Source organism: Dipteris shenzhenensis, chromosome 23 (assembly GCF_047967505.1).
Source record: "Dipteris shenzhenensis isolate YYH24624 ecotype China chromosome 23, Dip_SZ_1.0, whole genome shotgun sequence".
NCBI lineage: Eukaryota > Viridiplantae > Streptophyta > Polypodiopsida > Gleicheniales > Dipteridaceae > Dipteris > Dipteris shenzhenensis.
This window is the reverse complement of record NC_141618.1, coordinates 26,294,346-26,315,471: the sequence shown is the minus strand read 5'-3', so window position 1 is coordinate 26,315,471 and position 21,126 is coordinate 26,294,346. Positions and strand designations below refer to the sequence as shown.

General features: G+C 42.4%; 1 protein-coding gene across 1 annotated transcript in view; it reads right to left on the bottom strand.

Annotated features, from left to right (window-relative positions):
• Positions 1–7,594: 7,594 nt before the first annotated feature.
• Positions 7,595–21,126, bottom strand: part of LOC147887172 (DEAD/DEAH box helicase) — a 165,219-nt gene continuing 151,687 nt past the window's right edge. The window contains exons 12-14 of the mRNA XM_087394131.1: positions 9,495–9,665; positions 9,099–9,284; positions 7,595–8,365 (exon numbers count right to left, since the gene is read on the bottom strand). Of these exons, the coding sequence (XP_087250257.1) occupies positions 8,261–8,365; positions 9,099–9,284; positions 9,495–9,665 (462 nt within the window). The 3' untranslated portion in view covers positions 7,595–8,260. The remainder of the gene's footprint in view (positions 8,366–9,098; positions 9,285–9,494; positions 9,666–21,126) is intronic.

The window sequence follows — 21,126 nt, the reverse complement described above, 5'->3', positions numbered from 1 at the left end:
ATGTATTCTCCATATCTGAATTATTTCTAGTTAATGTTAAGCTATTCTATGACTGAATCGATTGTATGGTTCATTTATTGATGGGATTATTAAATCTAAACACACACATTGATCTCCCAACTACGGTCTAGTATCATACAATTGGTTTTCAATTTAGTAATGGCTGCTCTTTCCTTTTATTTCTAACTATTTCTTTCTTATGCAAAAACACTAGATCCAACCTCTTGTGAATTTGGAGTATGCAACTACTTATAAAAACACTTATCATACTTATCCATTTTTACCATACAGAAGTCAGTTAGCATCCTATTACATGGGGAGTAAGTTCCACATGGTGGGCTTACTCCCCACCATGTGGTCTTACCCTCTCGATTGGGGGTGGGCCACAAACACACACACACACACTTACACAAAAGCTTTTTTAATTAATTTCTTCTTTAATTAATTTACTCCTTTAAATACAACTTTAGTCTATTGGTACATTTCCTTTAAAACTGAGTTAATGCATTATTTATTAGTGCTTTCCTTTGTGAAATCATTATACCTTTATATGCTAGAATCTAGAGGTATGTTCTTGTTCATAGGTAAAGCGATAACAAGCCAAGGAAACAGGTTTCCTTGGCATTACCTGTCTACCCAAATTAAGCTATATTGATGAAACATAGGGTTTATTTGGATGGTGGCAGGTAAGTGGACCCTGACCTTGGAGCCTGGACTACCTGACGGATTCAACACTTATTTACTCATTTTTTGTAACCTTACTAGGGTTTGGTTGTAATGATACATTTTAAATCTTAAAGTATTTCTCCATATCTAAATTATTTCTAGTTAATGTTAAGCTATTCTATGACTGAATCGATTGTATTTTTCATTTATTGGTGGTATTATTAAATCTAAACACACACAATCAATATAGATGTATGTATGTATGTATGTATGTATGTATGTATGTATGTATATATATATATATATATATATATATATAGAGAGAGAGAGAGAGAGAGAGAGAGAGAGAGAGAGAGTGAGAGTGAGAGAGAGAAAGAGGGGGGGGAGGGGGGACATAGATGCACAAAGGAAGGGGGCATGTACAAGGGAGAGGAAGAGAAACCTTCGAATAGATGTAATGCCTATTCTCTTTGTACTTCATAGCTATGATTCCTTTAATAATCATGCCCTCTACACAAGTCATGATAGTATTTTATGGTATAATAATTTTTTGCAAGGCATGTATTGTAATCAACAAGTGAATGGGGCATTTCATAATTACATTGATGCATGGTTTTTTTATACCCAATTTTTGTCCTAGGATGTGGGTGATTGCAGGGGTCTAGGGATAATACAATGGATATTATACAGATAGGTGATTTCAAAAGGTACGAAAGGGTGTACTATGTTTGGGATGGGCTAAAAGTGGAAAAGATAAATCAAGATAAGCGCTCACCTCTATGGGAGGCGTGGAGGCAAGAAAAATTAGACAGATATGGAAAAAGCAAGTCGTATATTCCAAAGAAAGTGGCAGTTACTATTTCTATCATAACTTTTGATCCATCAGATTGATGAACTCTTTTTTATTGTTAGAAAACTAAAATTTTGATCTATAATTTTGTACAAGAAGCCAAGTTCTAAATCCGTGATATATCAAAAGTCTTATTATGCAGCTCTATCTAGCCTTTTAAGAAAGGTATCTTGGTTTTGGAAAAGTTCGTACCAAACTATTCATGGAAGAGCCTTTTGGAAGAAGTACACTTTGTGTGGTGTATAAGCCCAGCATTTGATTGTTCTTGTCACCCAAAAAATTGAGCCTTAGTGCTGCCTTTGGATGGGATGTAGTTGCCTAGCCAATTATTCTAGCTCTTCGAGCAGTGTATCACGTCTTGCTGCTCTAATCTTGTACCTTCTCTATTCATCATATAGCAATATCTTGTGGCTTTCTATGCGCTTCCTTCAATTCTCTAGTAGTTTTTATGTAGGTCTCTCCCTTTTCCTCTACATATGCGATGATTAGGAGGCAGTCCATAGAGCGAGCGAGAAAAAGCGAACGCCGAAAAATATGCGAGCGAGAATTTGTTTAAATGGTAGGAAAATCAAGAAATTAAAGAAAGAATCTAAGTGTCCCAAAAAATAGTTGCTTGAAGTTGAAAGTATTCAAAAGGGGGGTTATGTGTCACATTTCTTGAAAATGAGTAGTCCAAAGTTAAGGACTATTTTAACGTGACCCCATTTGGGTTTGGCAGTCACTCATAAACATGTAACATAGAACTTGAGTGCATTGAGGGGTATTTTTTTAATGGGGGTACTCACATGCCGTTTATGTGGATGAGGGGATTTATCAAAATAGCAACTTAATGTAATTTATATATGTAGATTTATAAAGGGTTGCCATAATTTTAAGATTGAAAATATAAACACATACAGGGGTTTAGCCAATTACATGAAAACATGTAAAAATGCAACGTTTCTGGTCCTTCGTGGAGAAGTTTGCATATTTCACAAGGCATACATATATGTTCGAAGATTAGAACAAGAGGCTCAGCTATCAGTTATTGGTGGTTTTCTGTGTTTGTTGTGGGTGCTTTGTGGCGCTTGATATGGAATAGCCCTTTCCTTTGTTAGCTTGCAATAGCTAGTGCGTGAGAGTTGAAAACCGCCCTCAACGCCATACATAATTTGTTTGTGGTGATTTTTTTAAACCATAGTTTTGACCTTATGTTTCACTATAATGTTAGTCTATTTTAATAATATTTCTTTTCTCTTCCATATGTAGGATTATGTCTTTAGAACAAAGCTTCCTTATCAAGAACAACTCTTTTTGGAGAAAGCCTTTGTTTAATAATGAAGCATGATGTACTCCTCCCAATCTTTCTTTTCATTTGATTTTAATGCTCTTTTTGGATATTAAGATCTCCACGACAAGGAAGATCACCACCTCACCCATGCCCATGAAAGAATTCTTTGTGGTACATGCTAATGGGATTCTCTTTTAAAGTTAATCTACATATAATGGACAACTTGTGAAGCCAAAGTCGGTGAGTTTTTTTCAAATCATAGTCTTGTCCTTATGTTTTTCTATAATGTTGGTCTATCTTAATAATATTTCTTTTCTCTTCCACATGTGGGATTATGTCTTTAGAACAAAGCTTCCTATCAAGAACAACTCTTTTGGAGAAAGCTTTGTTTCATAATACATCATGCTACACTCCTTCAAATCTTTCTTGTCGTTTTATTTTTAATGCTTTTGAATGCTGATCTATAAACAATACAAACATGAAATTTTACACTAGTATGTGTTTGATTCAAGCAAATGCTAATTCTAACACTACACAAAAATAGCAAATTTTGGTGCAACAAAGAAAACTATTGTGGCACAAGTATTTAGCAAAGTGAAACAAACGACAAGTGTAGATAGATCTTGCCCTTTCATAGCCAATATTATGTGACTGAAAAAGTGTCTATGCAAGCTTCATAATGAAGCTTAGTTATTGTCTGTTTGGTGGGAAAACTAAGCTCTATACTAATGAAGATTCAAAATTGAAAATGTAGAAAACATCCAATACATGCCCCCCTATTGCATGACCAAGACAATCACTTGTGTCTACTGGAGACTAACACACCTATTACAGGACCAAGGCATTCATTTGTGTCTAGTGGACACTAACACACCTAGTGTAAAGTATAAAATTGCAGACCTATAAAAAGTATTATGTGCCCTTTAGACCAGATTCCATACTATTGACTTATGTTAGCCATCCATCTTTCACTCACAACTACTTTATGTTCTTGATGTGTCGATATCAATATCAAATTTTAGAAAAGCGAGTGGGTTTGGTGGCAAAAGTAAGCAACCATGGCATTATTTTTTCTCGAAAAGTGTGACAAAAAAGCTTCCAACTTTGATAGCTTGTATATTTTAATTGCCAACCCCAAATGGGATCATTTTACGTATCAACTCTAATGGCAAGGCATCAAAATACGTGTTTTATGAAGTTATGGCTAATTTTATCCATGACATAGGGCAAGATCACACATTTTAGGTTATCATTTCTTAAGGATAGGATGGTGGGATAGCCCATTTAGGCTATCATTTTTCAAATCGATAACAATGTCAAGGTCATTCGCTTAAAAGATGTTTGTGAGATACCTCTTTAATCTATTGGGACTGTCACTATCATGAGACATTTGAGAACACCAATCAAACATTGGAAGACTTCCTCACCTTCAACAAGAGAGAGGATTTGATGTTCTAGTGATACATAGCAATCAATGCTTGAGCAACCGCAACTAAAGTTGGGTGTGGCGTATACTCCAAATGCCAAACAAATGAACCATCAATCAAAAAAAGACATGTGTCATGCATCGCCCACACACCTTGCCATATCGATAGGCTCACTTCGGGTGCCCTTAACGATCAGGAAAGACCGCGATCGGTGCCTTCCAAGAGCTACTTCATCAATGTGATGCTCATCAAACATCTTAGTGACTCCACGTGCTACTTGATATCATGAACATTTCACAAAGCTACTTCATTTTAGTTCCACATTTGACAACTTGCCGCTTCTAAGGAAGACATCGAGGTGCTCATTAAAGGTTATGACAAGCTCCACTTGCTAGTTGAGTACAAATAGTAATAGTTTTTTTTTTTTGCCATTGTATTGCAATTGATAGTGGAGTGACCAAGATATAATCTTGAGCCACCTTGGGGCTTGAAATTGATAGTGGAATGACCAAGATAGAATCTCGAGCCGCCTTGGGGCTTGAACTCGAGATAGATACATACCCACCCACACCTTTTAGCCGCTTGGTCTAAAGGCTTTGGCACGACTTGATTTTCTCATTACGAAAGGTGGATTTCACATCAATGATGACATCATAGCTCATAAGGTCCTCTACACACCGCACAAGCCCCCGCCTGAGAAGCCTCTCTTACAAGGGCATGGTGCCACGTTGAAAGAGATGATTGGATCTACCAAAAAAGGGGAGTGGACAAAGCTGGGCAACCAAGACTCCCTGCCCAACAACATGGGCAAGGGTTTACATAGGTGAAGCCATTTATTGCATCAAGGTTGATGGGGCTTGAACCTATAATACCTTGCCACATACCTTGTAACGACTTGGCAGTGTGTACGATCCCCGCCTGCCAAAATAAAAAATAGAGGCTTGGGCTTTAAAGACCCTAAGCATATGCATCCGTGAATCATACGAGATTTACAAGGACTATTGATTCATTTAAAAAGAAACCCATCTTCGTCAAGTACTTGGAGGAGCTACCCTCAGACTCTCACCATTTTCCCCTTCTTTTTGAATTCATGGTTTTCCTTGGAACATAAAGAGTCGGGGTCGACTGATATCTAATCTCAACCGTCCGACCTCCACAATTTCAGAACTAGAACTTGCTTGGTCCTTTGCACCAGTCGAATCCATCATCATTGCTACGTAGCAGTGAAATACATGACCTACAACATCATCTAGATTGAAGACTAATTGTAGTTAAGCCTCCCCATGACCCTCCATGTGGGGGGATGGGTGGCCCTTGGTCAGGAAGTGCCCGGGGAATAGCTTGCGACGTCGCCGATAGCTAGCCATTTGCCGCCCAAGGAAGGCCTAAGATTTCGAAGCCCCACAAAAGAGAAGATGAACAAGTTCGTGGGCACAATCCATGACAACGAACTACGACAATCTATGGATAGTGAACAACGTTCACCAAAAACCGAGGTTTTACGTCAAGTGAGTTGTTAATTTCAGAAAGTAACCTTAAGAGAAGGTTTTTGAATTTGTAATGTTGAGGCCATTTAGTTATATGTTGGTGAAAAACGTGCAAAATCTTTTAAAAAAGACCTTGTAAATTTTGAAGTTCAAGGTTTTTGTATTGGTTACAAAAATGTTTTTGGTGAACTCTGATAGTGAAACAATCATGAAATGCTTTCGAGAGGGAAGATGCAATGGAGTACAACCCAATGTCTGCATAAAATCATAAATTGCAATTGGCGCCAAGGACACTAGATCTATCATCACGACATGCAACAACACATTCGATATCAGCACAATCACGAAAATCAGCACGCCTTATGAGACAATCCACCAGATGCATTCAATGCAATGCACAGAAAGTGGCAATTCAATCAACAATGGATACATCTGAGCAACAAATCGTTCCCAGTCACAATAGCATACCCAATCACCGGCCACAAGATGACAGATACGATAATCTATGCCAGACGACAACGTACAAATCAATCGAATTCTCTCCAGGCTCAAGCTCATACCACAACAGGCTATGCTGACAAACCGCATTCTGCTCAAAGTAGCCACAACAAGGACGTTAGATGCGCATCCTTCGAACAGCTCCTGATTTGCGACCAGAAACGATCGAAGAAAATTCATGCACAACCCAAATCACCTCGCTCGACCAATGGACAGAAAAGTATGATAGGACGCCCGAAATTAGCGGAAGGTACGCACCCATGCCTTTCCACTCATCGTCATCACAACCTCTCACAAAAACTAAGATGCTTTCTCATCTGCATGCATGACTTCACTAAGGACGCCTTCAAGCAACTAGACATTCCGCAGGAGTAAGAACTGATTTCAAGCAGCTAGACATTCCTGAGGAAGGAGTAAGAACTGATTTCAAGCAGCTAGACATTCCTGAGGAAGCACAAAGACTCAAAACAACACATTCTAAAGACATCTCTACCTTTGCTAGCCAGATCCTCCATTTTCGGATTCAACATGTCACTCGAAAATCACACACACAATGGAGGAAAGGAACGACTCTGATTTTTTGAAAAAGCGTGACACTAGAAAGAATCACCAGGTCGACCGAACCATTCAAAAAAACAAACCAACAAGAACGAAGTGGCCAACAAGACGACCAAGCAACCCGCAGGAATCGTAACTATCGGAGCCCAATACTTAGCCTTTGAGAGCACAACTTCACACACCCTCGCCTTGATCTTCTTGCAGTGTAGTATTAACTCCGTCACGTTCACAAGAAACAACAGCAAGTGGCCAAACAAAGAATCTAGAGCATAGAATTCAAACACATGCAAATCAGCCAGCCATTAAAAGGAGGGTCGATGTTCTCAGGCCGAGGAATATTTCAAAGTTAAAACCCTAGAAAACACAACCGACTATGCAAAAGCTAATAATCTGGAGTGCAAACACATCAAACAATACACAACAACAAACATGAGCACAAGTTACACTAACCTCTGGTATCTATTAGTACTTCTACCTCAAGAGAAGGGGCATGATCTAAATCCATGTCTTTAATAAAGAATTATGAATGCTCTGATGTCGCACACATGCTCAACCTCCGTGGGAGTGCACAAAATTGATGGACAAGCACACGAGCATTGTTGCTCAAACCAAAAATCCTGCAATCTAGCATTGGTGAAATGTACAATCTTTTAGAATCATGAAACTTATACCGTGCCCTTGTAACCCTTTTCTGGAGACCTGACTTTTTAGTCTTTACTCTTTGAATAGAAATAGCTAAGAATCACTTCATGGTTCCAACATTAAGTTTAACGATGTCATCCATCTTTTTGTATTCAGAAATAATTCGTCTGATTTTATAAAATGAGATTGTCTCTTAGCTTAACGTTCATCACTATGATCATACCTGAGACTGTTCAGGAGATTGCATCCACAAACATTACTAATATCAATCAAATATTGCCACTCAATTCTTAAGATGTGGCAAACATCTTATTCAATGAGCCTAAGAGACAACTCCAGGTGAAAATCTTTTATGTTTGAATATCAAAGAACATGGTCAGACATAGACACGGCATTTGAGGACCTGAGATTCTGCCGATGGCATCCACAAACTTATGAATATTAATAACATGGTCACTCAGTTCTTAATATAGAAACCGTCTTGAATAAGAACTTCAATGAGCCAAAGAGACAACTCCAATCAATTCTTGTACTTGAATGAAAGGATGGAATCTGACATTCCACATCGTTTCCTTAAGACATCAGCAAAATTTTGGTTTACGTTGCTTCCAAGGTGAATGATGTTATGGAAGGACTTCTAGGCACGGAAACAATTGAGTAGTTTCCATTGACAACCAGAAAAAGTGCACCACAAGCCGGTTGAAAATGGTTGATGAATAAAGGAATGCCATTTACAATGGAATCATAACTTATCAGGACACATCATTCCCTCCAACAGATCTTACTACCTCAATCTGCTGGTTCTGATGGATCCAGATTTCACAAATGATCATAGAAAACTCCACATCATGGAAAACGCTGCTTACTTCTGCCTTGCAAAGCTTGAGAGGCCCTTACGTAAATCTACTACACAAGCAAATATCCGCTCCATGACTCGATCAGGTGGCAGTTCGGCAAGAAGTAGAAGCTGCAACACATGATACACGCATCAGAAAGCTATGAATGCCACCTCAAAGTTGTAAATTAGTCTACGCCATCCATAGGTCTCTAGCATAATCGAATGTTAACCCTTGGCAAAGGTGTCCAAACACACTTTCGAGCCATCACATTCTCGTATCTAGCCCAACTTGCACACTACTATCTTTGGGATATAAATGCAGAGGCATTCACTTTCAGAAACAAACCCAACACCAGCACATGACACAATTTTGAGTTAGCTTTTGAGACACCATCAAGCATCGCCTTTAAGATGCAAGTACTCCCTCCAATGTCAAGAGCTGATGGATTTAACCATGCAAACGGCATGAGGAGATCACCTAGCTATGGAATAATACACTCTAGACTATGCAGAGACTGATTTCAGCTTTCACTCACGGAACACCTCTGGAAATACCATGCAGAAATACAAGAAAACTCATTGTGGCTCTCTTTCAAGGAGCACTTAAGGAGATATCATTAACGTTTGTCGAATGCTGTGCATGGCTTACAGCAAACATTGTCCTACTCTCCCCTCCTAGTAGTTATTTAGATACTCTTTACAACAAACATCTACAACTCTCCTCTTTGATTAAAAAAGAAGTCTTCCTACAAATGGCCATATGTACTGGCTGATTCTACCAGGCATGTTTTCCTAAACATAGACAAATAGACAGAGTCACAAATTTAATTCATGTTTGCAGCATTCCCCCAAAGGCACGTACCTCAATAACACCATTCTGAAAAGTAAGGGATGAGCGCAGTGAATCTGATGTCATCCCGTCCTTCAGTATCTCAAAGACAGTTTCACTCATACCGGTTTCCATGACTACCAATTTTGAATGCACCCAGATGTGATATATGCCCACGTCTGCAGCTACCCTCCTTATATATGTTGCCTTAAGTAAGACCTGAAATTCAGAAGCAGGATATTTCTCAGTAGATGTATTTACATTCAGAATAAGGCCAATTTAAAGGAAGACTAAGGCCTAACAAACTTTAATTCTTGTGCATGCCTAGTATGTTTAAGTGGAATTTAAATGACCTGAAGCTTCTGTAAATTTTATCTGAAGCTTCTGTGAATTTATATTATTGCTGGAAAGTTTTTGTTTTAAACATACCTCAAACGAAGTGGGCTCCTTGCCAAATTCACAGCGCAGATTATTTGTGAAGTACATTAGTTCTCTTGTGCCTGTGTTGGCCGCCACTTCAAGCTCAGAAAGCACACTTTCACATCTATGGCGATCCTCGATGTAGTCCGAGGGAAGATGATAATTGACCTCCAAATCCAGCTGTACATAAAGCCATAACAATTTACTCTCTATTCTGTGTGTGTGCGCGCGCGCACATGTGTGTATGCATGTGCACGTATGTGCGTCTCTTTCCCTCTCTGCATGTGCGAGTGCATGCACGTGCATGTGAGACCCATACCGGGGGAGAGAGCACATTGGCAAAGAATTATCGAAGAATCATGGTGAACAGCCTAATAGCAAAAGCAATCTGGCACTATCCTTGAGCAAAAAATCAACAAATTGGCAGAGCAACAGGGAATCAGGGCACCATCCCAAGCAGCGTTTCATCCCAAACACTCAAAGGTTGATCATTTGGTTGCCATAAGGGCTGCAACAGAAGGAGAAAGCATAAGAAAGAGGCTGTCGACTGTTGCTTTGTAGATTTCAAGAAAGCCTTCGATACAGTTCCATGTAAGAAGCTGTGGGAGAGACTTGAAAAGCTTCAAGTCCCTCAAAAACTTAGTGAGACCACAAGAACTCAAGAGAGGCCACACATCAAATCTATGAGAAAGTTCTAGCAGAGTTAGCACAGCTGCTAGTGGATGAATCATGCTCCAAGGGGGAAGTTTTCATAATCAATGACATAGGGGTTAAGCTACGCCCTCTCACCAACCCTTTTTATCGATGCTTTGGAAGAGTGAATGAGAATACACAGCAAGGAGGGTGCTCGGAATGTAGATATGCTTTGCCAATGCTTAGCTATGCAGATGATGTGCTGTTCATCGCAAAGAGCAAGGAGAACTTGCAAGCAGAATTCAGCAGATACTCGGGAATGCAAGTCAACATAGATAAAACAAAAGTAATGGTGATTGTGACATGTAATAAAAAAGTTAACGTCACCTTTGAAGGAGAGCCCTTGGAAATGGTCAACACATATAAATACCTAGGACTGGAATTCACAGACAACTACAAATGGAATGCATGTGTCGAGACGAGGATTCTAAAAGGCTTGAAAGCTTTGTATAGCTTCCAAAATAAATGCAAGGCGGCACCTATGGAATTGAAAAATGAGAGTTTCTATACCCTATGGTTGTGTAGACAGTAAGTAGTCCTTTACGGATGCCCAGCTTGGACACCCGGACTCTCTAGGGTCTTCTAGGAAAGAATAGAAACTTCACATACACATTTCCTAATAGGGGAGTTAGGAGTTAAGGCACAGACACCCTACCCCATCCTACTGGTTGAAACAGGTATGATATCTCTAGAAGGGGAAGCATTATGTCAATTCATGGCTTACCTCAACAAAGTTGAGAAGATGGATACCAAGTAGAATACCACATAAGGTTGGAAGCTACGCAGATCACGGGATGGTACATGCAGGGAATGAAGTGGATGGAATCATGGGGTATAACTCAGGAGTCAGTCCTACCAACAGGAAATTAACTCAACGAACAGCTACAGAATGCAGAAATACCTTGGGGAAGATATATCAATATTTAAAAGGCATTTAATATGCAAAATCAGAACCACTTCACATGATCTCGAGGTAAAAAGGGGAAGTGTAGCCAAGACCCAAGATCTATAGAGAAGCACGGACATGCAAAATCTACCCTACAGGGAGGTAGAGAATGATGAGCATGTACTCCTAAGATGTAGCACCTACACACACATTAGAGACAAGGTAAATATGAAGGGTGAAATTCACCAACGGTGAATTTAGAAGCTTGTACAAGTTTGAGGGGCTAATATTTAGGGCTTCAAATTTAAGATTCAATTGATGAGATGAAATTCTGGATCACACGAGAAGGACACACACCTTTGGAAATGAAGCAAGAAGAGGACGAGGAAAAAGAAATGGAAAAGATATGGAGGCAAAAATGAAAGGAAAAAAGAAGAAAGAAAAGGCAGAGTCAAGCCAAAGTGGCAAAAAGAGCTCTAAAAAGTAAAAGAGAATGAATTTCTGATTACTTTTCCCCATCAATAATTGACATCTGCAAGCATGTAGCCAGCATACTTTCTTTATGCTTTTCATAAACTTAACTTCCAACAATGCTGTAAATATTTTAATGGACTATGCATTATTGTATTTTGTGTGATATGCGTTGAACTTAGCGTATCTTCTCTTTTGGGACACTGCAAAGGAATAGCACACAAGCTAGCCAACAGGCACTCACTACATAGCAAGTTTGTAATATTTTCTTTCACTAGATGTAGAGGATAACTATTAGTGAAAAGTCATTCGCCAGTCCCATAGATCCTGAAGAGTCTCACGCAGACTTTAATACAACCATATCAGAACATCTCTCTCTCTCTCTCTCTCTCTCTCTCTCTCTCTCTCTCATACATATGCACGCATGCATGCAAGCTTGTAGCAACATGTAACTATAATTTTTTCACAAGGGGAAGGAAATGTAGACAAGGAACTATAATTTTCTTTTTCCAGAGAAAAGAAACTTCTATTAATGCTTGAAATAAAACCCCGGTGTCTTCAGCCTCCATAAGGAACTGAAATAGCCAGTAAATACAAAAGAGAGGTTGTTAGAAGAAAACCAACATCTTCCCAAGGCACTGGCTCACTGACTAGGTTGCCTCTAGAAGAAGGGCTAACAGCCACAGACGTGGTCTATACATCCAACGGATATGTCCCATGGAAAGAGTGTAGAAAATCCCTACAGGCCAAACCTTGCAGAGGCGGTCCCACTGTCCAACAGTCCCTGAAACCAGCCTCAAAATCGTAAAGGGTGGTAGGATCCACTTAATTACAGCATACACAGTAAATAGACAAGTAAATATGCACCACAAAACAAATCATAGGGGAGCCAGACCACTCCTACTCAGAAACAAGGACACCAATTGGCCCCAAACGTTGGTGCCCCTTGCGGTATTTATTTAACATTCATTTGAAGCCAAGTGGCTGATTACAAAGGTCTCTGGGAAGCTGCACCACAGGCAAACCAACACCCGCAGACTCCCCGTCTGGCCCACCCTGTAATTTCCTGCTCAACTTCAAACGGTGAATGACATCCAATCACTAGACAATCCTGTATCCTCAGCCAACCAAAGTATGCAACAGAGACCCCAATAGCATCCACTGTCTGACCCACACCTGCAATCGCACAACCAAGTGCCCAACCAGCCAAACACGGCTGAACAACTGCAAGACAAAGCCCTCAACAACTAAACTCTGGTGCAATCAAACAACCAAACACTTCCCAGCGGATTGCCTCAATCTATAGCCTCCCTGGCCACTGCCCAATAGCATGAATCAACCCTTCTTCGCGATGAAAGAAACCCAAACGCAATAACTAGCCAGCAACCAATCAGGGAATGGCAAAAGCAGGCAAAGACAAGCCTTCTTCTACCCGGAATCCACAAAAGAAAGGTCACCTCGGCTGGAAAACCCTAGATCCTGCGGAGATAAGCTGATTCCGTCCTAGCACAGCCCAGAAGCAGCGTGAACTAGAACACCCACGCCTGGAAAGATACCAAAACCAGCCACAACACCCAAAAAGCTCTAGAAAATCAGATCGAAATCTTCTACAGAGCCTGAAAGCCTGAAAAAGCAAGTCGCAGCTCACCAGGAGCAGCCTGGTCAAGTCCAAAACTCCTGGAACAGCCCTAGAACCAATCGCAGGCACCTGGAACAGCCTAGAAGAGCCCAAAAGCAAATTGTAAACTGGAGCAGACACCCTGGCAGAAATCGCTACCTACAACAGACTCTTGCATCAATTGCGATCACCTGGAACTCGCCCCTGTGTAAAAACAAATTTCCCTAGCAGGATCTGGATCAACTGAAACTGGCCCCTAAGTAAAAACAAATTTTCTTGGCAGGCTTTGGATCACCTGAAACTAGCCCCTGGCTAAAAACGAATTTCCCTGGCAGGCTCTGGATCACCTGAAACTGGCCCCTAGGTAAAAACAAATTTCCCTGGCAGGCTTTAGAACCTCTTGGTAAAAAGCAATTTGACTCTAGCAACACCTGGCAGGCTTTGGCAGCTCCAACTAATGATTTGGCTCCTATGAAACTGATTTGGCCAACTGCCTCTAAAAGAAGCGCTCCCTCCTCCCTTTTAAAGCCCTAGGCTCCAAAAAGCAATGTTTTTTAATTGCACCACTCTTTTGGCCCCCCTGTTGCACACTTTGGCCTTAGGAATTAATTGCCTAGTAACTGGGCGCACATTCACTATTTCCAAGGGCCCACTAGGAATTTGAATTTCCCAAGTCCCGCTCCATGGCCGGACTCTCACGCCCCAGAGGCTCAAGGCAATCACGCACAAATTACGGGAGTCGTAAATCAAAAGTCCCATAATTTCACGTCCTTGTGACAGACCCCCCTCTTGAAAGAAGGCAAACGTTCTCGATTGCCTGCAAAAGAAAACCAAGTGGAAACATTACAATATTTGTTAGGCAAAAGACAAGCAAACATTCCACATACATGCATACATGCATACACAAACAATATGCTCCTCATGATGTCCGATCCACCTCACGTATGGCCATCCCTAAGGACCCACTAACAGTGGTACATCATGAGCATATGCAAACACTTAATGCATGCACATAGATACTCAGACTGTACTTCGTAGGGATAGTTCATGCACGCTTTACCCACCTATGGCCATTTCTTTAGACCCACACTAGTGGTACATCATGAACATCCGAAGTACCTGAGATATCAAATCTAAATCTGAGTGGACAACCAACCATGCCACCAACAAATCACCAACAATGCATATACGATTTGTAGAGATGCAGATAACAAATACGTATAGCATTGCAAACCAAGCGACTAGTACACCCACTGTGACTAGTATACCACGTACATCGCGGCCAGCGATGCACGACATAGACCACTTCCAGGCATCTGGAACCAAGGTCTAGGGGAATCCATTCTCTTTTTGTCGAAACCACATGACAAAAAAGAGCATTCCCATCTTGTTGAATCCTCATGACAAGAATAACATGCATATTTTACTGAAACCTCATGGCGAAAATAGCATTCTTATTTTTTTCGAAACCTCATGACAAAAATAGTAATCTCATTTTGTCGAAACCTCATGACCAAAGAGCATCCAAAAGTAGCAGGAAAAACACCATTCTGCAAACCGTATACATCATCCAAAATTGGATGCCAAAAAGAGTGGTAGACTCTGACATACAAAATTCTTTTTACAAGTACCTGTATACCACGCTATACAAAACCAAGCGTAAACAACCCGCTGTGGAATTATGAACTCTTGCCCTTCGGAACATTCCATGGCTCATCCGTGTCACTAGCCGGCTCCTTCTTTTTACGGTTGGGACAATCTCTAGACCGACGTCCCTCCTGTTTGCAAATAAAACATTTGCCAGCTTCATATAAAGCACGTCGTTTCTCTGGAGAGGAACGATTACGTTCATCCTTTTGACGATTAGCTTTTCTATCAGACTTATCCCCATGAGATCCATTCTTAGATTCCTGCTTCTGTCCACCTTTGAACCCAGAAGTCCTCCCCTGCATCAAAGTATATGCCGTGCTAGCATTCTTGATAAGTTGAGACATTGTTAGCTCTTTCCTACTGCTTTCGTAGGAAGAGCTGGGTATTCTATTTTTGCAGGGTTCCGAGGCTTTTTGTCACCTACAGATATATTAGAGTTGTCGATTGTAGTATACGTGTAGCTTAGGACCTCGAGTCGTGTTCCGATGAGAGACGTAGGCTTAAGTGTGGTAAGCAAATAAAGTGCATGCATATGTAAAAAGGAACGTAAATCATCTTTGTTGAGGTAATCAAGGCTTTCGCCTTCATTGGGGGTTGTAGGGTTTAGGAGGAGTTTAAGGGTTAGAAGGAGGTTCTAGGGTTCAGAAGGAGGTTCCAGGGTTCAGAAGGAGGTTCCACGGTTTAGAAGGAGTCTAGGGTTAGAAGGAGGATCCAAGGTTTAGAAGGAGGTTCCAGGGTTTAGAAGGAGTTCCAGGGTTTAAAAGGAGGTTCCAGGGTTTAGAAGGAGGTTCAAAGGTTCAAGGTAGAGTACATGGTGGAGAACTCGTCTCCCTCGTAGATCATGGAGTTTAAGGGTTGAGGAACAAAGGGTTTAGGGGGAGCATAGGAGTGGGAGAGGAAGAAAGTGTAAGAGCATGGGGAAAAGAAGAGAGAGCAGGGGGGAGGAGGAGGAGGAGGAGGAGGAGGAGGAGGAAGGAGGAGGAGGAGAAGGAAGGAGGACGAGGGAGGAGGAGATGGAGAGGATGGGTTGCAAGGTTAGAGGAGAGGGGAGGAGGAGTTGCAAGGTTAGGACATGCTTTTGGACGTGGAGTGCAAGGAAGCATGAACACTTGAGACAAATGCTTGGAATACTAAAGTAGACTCAACACAATGTCCCAAAGAGTGTGGACTTCATTCCATTATGGGGTATTTATACAAGTTGGAGAGCTTCTCTCTCTGCACAAAGTTGTATCACAAAGTTGTAGCACATTCTCTTTCTACATGTAGAAGTTGTAACACAAAGTTGTAACACATTCTCTTTCTACATGTAGAAGTCGTATGTAGAAGTTGTAACACAAAGTTGTATCACATTCTCTTTCTACATAAGTTCATGTTGGCACAGAGTCAACAAACATATTGGAGACTTGAGTCTTCGTGCAGTAGTCTCTCAACTCCTTAGGCAGTCCGTAATAATATTTCTCAACCTGCTTAGTGAAAGGAACAAGCCGGTAGGAACTAACGGGCAACAAAGCCGCCCAAAAATTGATGTTATACTCCTCTAAATTGTGGCAATTAATGGAATTCAGCTCATGCCAAGCAATCATGATATCCACTTCAAAAGTCGTGGTAAGCGACGCAACCGAAAACACCTGCTTGAAACCTACCCATGTGTTTGGTGCAGTGTTTTGCATAAGCATAGTGGTCTACCACTGAAGTGCATTCCCCTTTAGGAAACTTGCAGCCTGGCATACTTTGGATGACTCTGTCAAATTCCCTCCTGTGTAGGCTGCATCGAATGCTGCAAAAAGGTCAAGGCCTTAAAGTTTTGCATGCACCCCACTGAATGTCTCAAATTTTATGGCTGCACCTGCCTCTTTAAAGTCCTTCAACTTCCCTTGAGGTGCCAAATTGTCATAAATAGGTGCCTGGGCAAAAGGCACAGTAGCACTCACTCTATCCCCCACACTACCAGCATTAGGAAAAGCCATACTATTCAGACCAACACCCGAATTTTGCATATTTCCCAAAGCAAGGTTACCTCTTGCTGCATTAGGCATACCTATTTGCATCCCTGGGACGGCTCCAACATTTACATACATCATGTTGTGTCCCATGGGCTGTAAACTAGGCTGAAACCTAACTATTTGGCTAGCAAGCATACCCGAAAATTGGGCTTGTGGGCTGACCATAGCCTGAAACACTGAACCACCACCAAAATAACCTGGCTGCACCAGCTTTGCCAAAACTCCTTGCTGTCCGGAAACCATGGACTGAAAACTTTTACCTCAAGTCAGTCCTGGAATCGTGTTAGACTGCTGTTGACATTAGGGGATTTGAGAGGGCTGATCCTGAAAAGTGACATGTGGTTGCTTGTTAGCTTCAACATCCCTATCCCCATCATCACGCTTCCTTTTCTTCGGCTGCACATCTGAGTTCATCATCTTTTGGAAGCGAGGATCCTGTGTGAACTATGTGAAAGCACTCATGAAGCTTTGCATTTGTGCCTTGAATAGTTCCACATCCACCTCATCTGTCCAATCATCCTGATGCTCTGCAACATGCCGGGTCTCCTCTCCTACACCCTGGTCACCTCCAAGAGACTGAGACATCTGCTCTTCCTCCTCAGTACATGTGACATATTTCCTCCTCAGTACGTGTGACATATTTACTAAACATGTCTTCTTCACCTAGTCTGCTGGACTTGCACCAAGCCAACCACAGACACCCCTCTTGAAGAAGTTAGGTGGATCCTGGCGGAAAGAGTGCAGAAAATCCCTACAGGCCAAACCTTGCAGAGGCGGTCCCACTATCCAACAGTCCCTGAAACCAGCCTCAAAACCATAAAGGGTGGTAGGATCCACTTAATTACAGCATACACAGTAAATAGACAAGTAAATATGCACCACAAAACAAATCACACGGGAGCTAGAGCGCTCCTACTCAAAAACAAGGACACCAATTGGCCCCAAACGTTGGTGCCCCTTGCGGTATTTATTTAACATTCATTTGAAGCCAAGTGGCTGATTACAAAGGTCTCTCGGAAGCTGCACCACAGGCAAACCAACGCCCGCAGACTCCCCGTCCGTGGCCCACCCTGTAATTTCCTGCTCAACTTCAAACGGTGAATGGCATCCAATCACTAGACAATCCTATATCCTCAGCCAACCAAAGTATGCAACAGAGACCCCAGTAGCATCCACTATCTAACCCACACCTGCAATCGCACAACCAAGTGCCCAACCAGCCAAACACGGCTGAACAGCTGCAAGACAAAGCCCTCAACAACTAAACTCTGGTACAATCAAACAACCAAACACTCCCCAGCAGGTTGCCTCAATCTATAGCCTCCCTGGCCACTGCCCAACAGCATGAATCAACCCTTCTTCGCGAGGAAAGAAACCCAAACGCAATAACTAGCCAGCAACCAATCAGGGAACGGCAAAAGCAGGCAAAGACAAGCCTTCTTCTACCCGGAATCCACAAAAGAAAGGTCACCTGGGCTGGAAAACCCTAGATCTTGCGGAGGTAAGCTGATTCCACCCTGGCACAGCCTAGAAGCAACCTAAAATAGAACACCCACGGCTGGAAAGATACCAAAACCAGCCACAACAGTAGAAAGCTCTAGAAAATCAGGTCGAAATCTCTTGCAGAGCCTGAAAGCCTGAAAAAGCAAGTTGCAACTCACCCGGAGCAACATGGTCAAGTCCAGAACTCTGAAACAGCCCTAGAACCGATCGCAGGCACCTGGAACAGCCTGGAAGAGCTCAAAAGCAAATTGCAAACTGGAGCAGACACCCTGGCAGAAATCGCCACCTACAACAGACTCTTGGATCAATTGCGATCACCTAGAACTGGCCCCTGTGTAAAAACAAATTTCCCTAGCAGGATCTGGATCACCTGAAACTGGCCCCTGGGTAAAAACGAATTTCCGTGGCAGGCTCTAGATCACCTGAAACTAGCCCCTGGCTAAAAACGAATTTCCCAAGCGGGCTCTGGATCACCTGAAACTGACCCCTGGGTAAAAATGAATTTCCCTGGCAGGCTCCAAAACCTCCTGGTAAAAAGCGATTTGACTCTAGCAGCACCTGGCACGCTTTGGCAGCTCCAACTGATAATCTGGCTCCTCTGAAACTGATTTGGCCAACTGTCTCTAAAAGAAGGGCTCCCTCCCCCCTTTTAAAGTCCTAGGCTCCAAAAAGCAGTGTTTTTTAATTGCACCACTCTTTTGGCCCCCCTGTTGCACACTTTGGCCCTAGGAATTAATTGCCTAGTAACTGGGCACACATTCAGTATTTCCAAGGGCCCACCAGGAATTTTAATTCCCCAAGTCCCGCTCCATGGCTGGACCCTCGCGCCCAAGAGGCTCAAGGCAGTCATGCGCAAATTACGGGAGTCGAAAATCGAAAGTCCCATAATTTCATATCCTCATGACAGTCCCTCTCAAACCTAGAGTACCATCCTACCAAGTAGCGTGCAACATGAAAATGATATCCTGCACATGGCCACAAGGGTAGCCGCCGCAGTTGTCGCCTATCCCGCATCACTTGGCTACAACAAGCAACCCAAATGTTCTAGGTAATGATGCTACCCATTGTCTCCCAGACATTATCCTCCGTTGAGAATGCCAGTCGTGAACTGGTGGGTGGTGCCGCGTCAAAGTATCCGAGAGACCTGCTATCCATGGATCTTGTAAGCTAGTGACACTGGGTCAATGAAAAAAGCATGCCCTCCGTCTATGAGCCATGCTACAATCCCCCAAGTGAAGTCTCTCTACATCCGCGACTATTGATGGCCACAATCTGAAAGGTCGCGAACCAAATTCTCTGCGCAGCCCAGTAGTCCCACAGGCAGTGGGGAATCATCTCCATCTCCACAAGAAAGGCATCTGCCATCGACTCGCATCTGCTCTAGCCAGGGACCAATGGGAGCCCTACATGAGCCATCAACCAAAAGAAATAGGAGATCTTCCGTGGCCTCAGGCTAGTCCAGAGGCGAAGCCACAAATGTCAGATGACTTCCTTGGGGATATCCTGCTCAACCCAGTGGCGCTCCCTTGATGGGGTCCAAGCTGCTGCCTCTAACAATATCCGTCGTGTGAGTTGACTTCCCTAGGAACATCCTGCTCAACCTGGTGGCGCTCCCTCGACGGGGTCCAAGCTACGGCCTCTAACAATATCCGACGACCGAAGCAGGTCATGTAGGAGAAGAAGGACACCTCCTCCACTCTGTCTAACTCTCCTACTCAAGCAGGCCAAAACCAATCCCCTTGGTCCCACTGCAAGTCACAAAGAGACCGGCCCTCCCAGAGCCAAAGGCGCCAAACTGCTTCTAAACCTGTGAGAATTGTGTCCGAACAAGCCTTGCCTAGTCGGCCTACTATCCCGGTTCGCTGCCACTCCAATCCCCACAAATCTCCCAGCATCCCGGTCATCACACTCCGACTCAGCTTGTAAGAGGCCATTTGGTCCCACCCTATAGAAGCGGCGGCGGCAAGAAAGGAGAGTCTCATGGAAGAAGTAGACCTTGAGGGGTAACCCTGTCCGTGAGAACTAACCGGCCTAGGAGTGTGGGGTCCAGGGCGATGAAGCCCCTCTCACCATGAGACACGGATCATTGCCTCAATCTTTGTCATCCGGATGCCTATCCCCCTCAGGTGAGAAAGCGCATGTGCACTGGCTGATGCCTCTTTTTAATACTGACCAGTTTGTGGAGAATATGTTTCAGCTTATTGAGCAGGTTATTATGAAGAGATTTCAGTAGCTTGGTATTCAGAAGAGGATTGTGAGTATGAAGATTTATTGAAGAGGCAATACAGTGGTACTTCTACATTCAGCATCAAGAGGAACCAGAACTAAGAGATGAGATTTAAGTTCCGATTCAAAAGAGATCGTGTACTATGAAGAGAAGACTATTTGCAGATTATGAAGAGGTGATGCAAATGCAAAAGTAAAAGAGAAAAGCGTACGCAAGAGAAAGAGACAAGAGAGGATCCAGAAGAGGACTTATGTTCATTTACGCAGAAGGGAGTGTCATGAAAGAGAAATCACTAATCAGTGATTAGTAGACATTAGAACATTATTATATATCATATGCCAACGTTGTAACATGTATTTATATTTACAATGGACACCGACCGATTTGTTATGGCAGTGCATCAGTTCAGTAGATAGAACTAGTCAAGCTGGAGCCACTACTTCAAACGGCATCAAATTTGGACATGTGATACTTATTCTATTAGTAAAAAGCACACACGTGTCTAGGTCGTAGGGGCAATAGGAAGGGAAGGGTGCATTGAATGGTAGATGCATGGGTCATAGGCTAAGGATAGGTGTAAATGGGAAGAT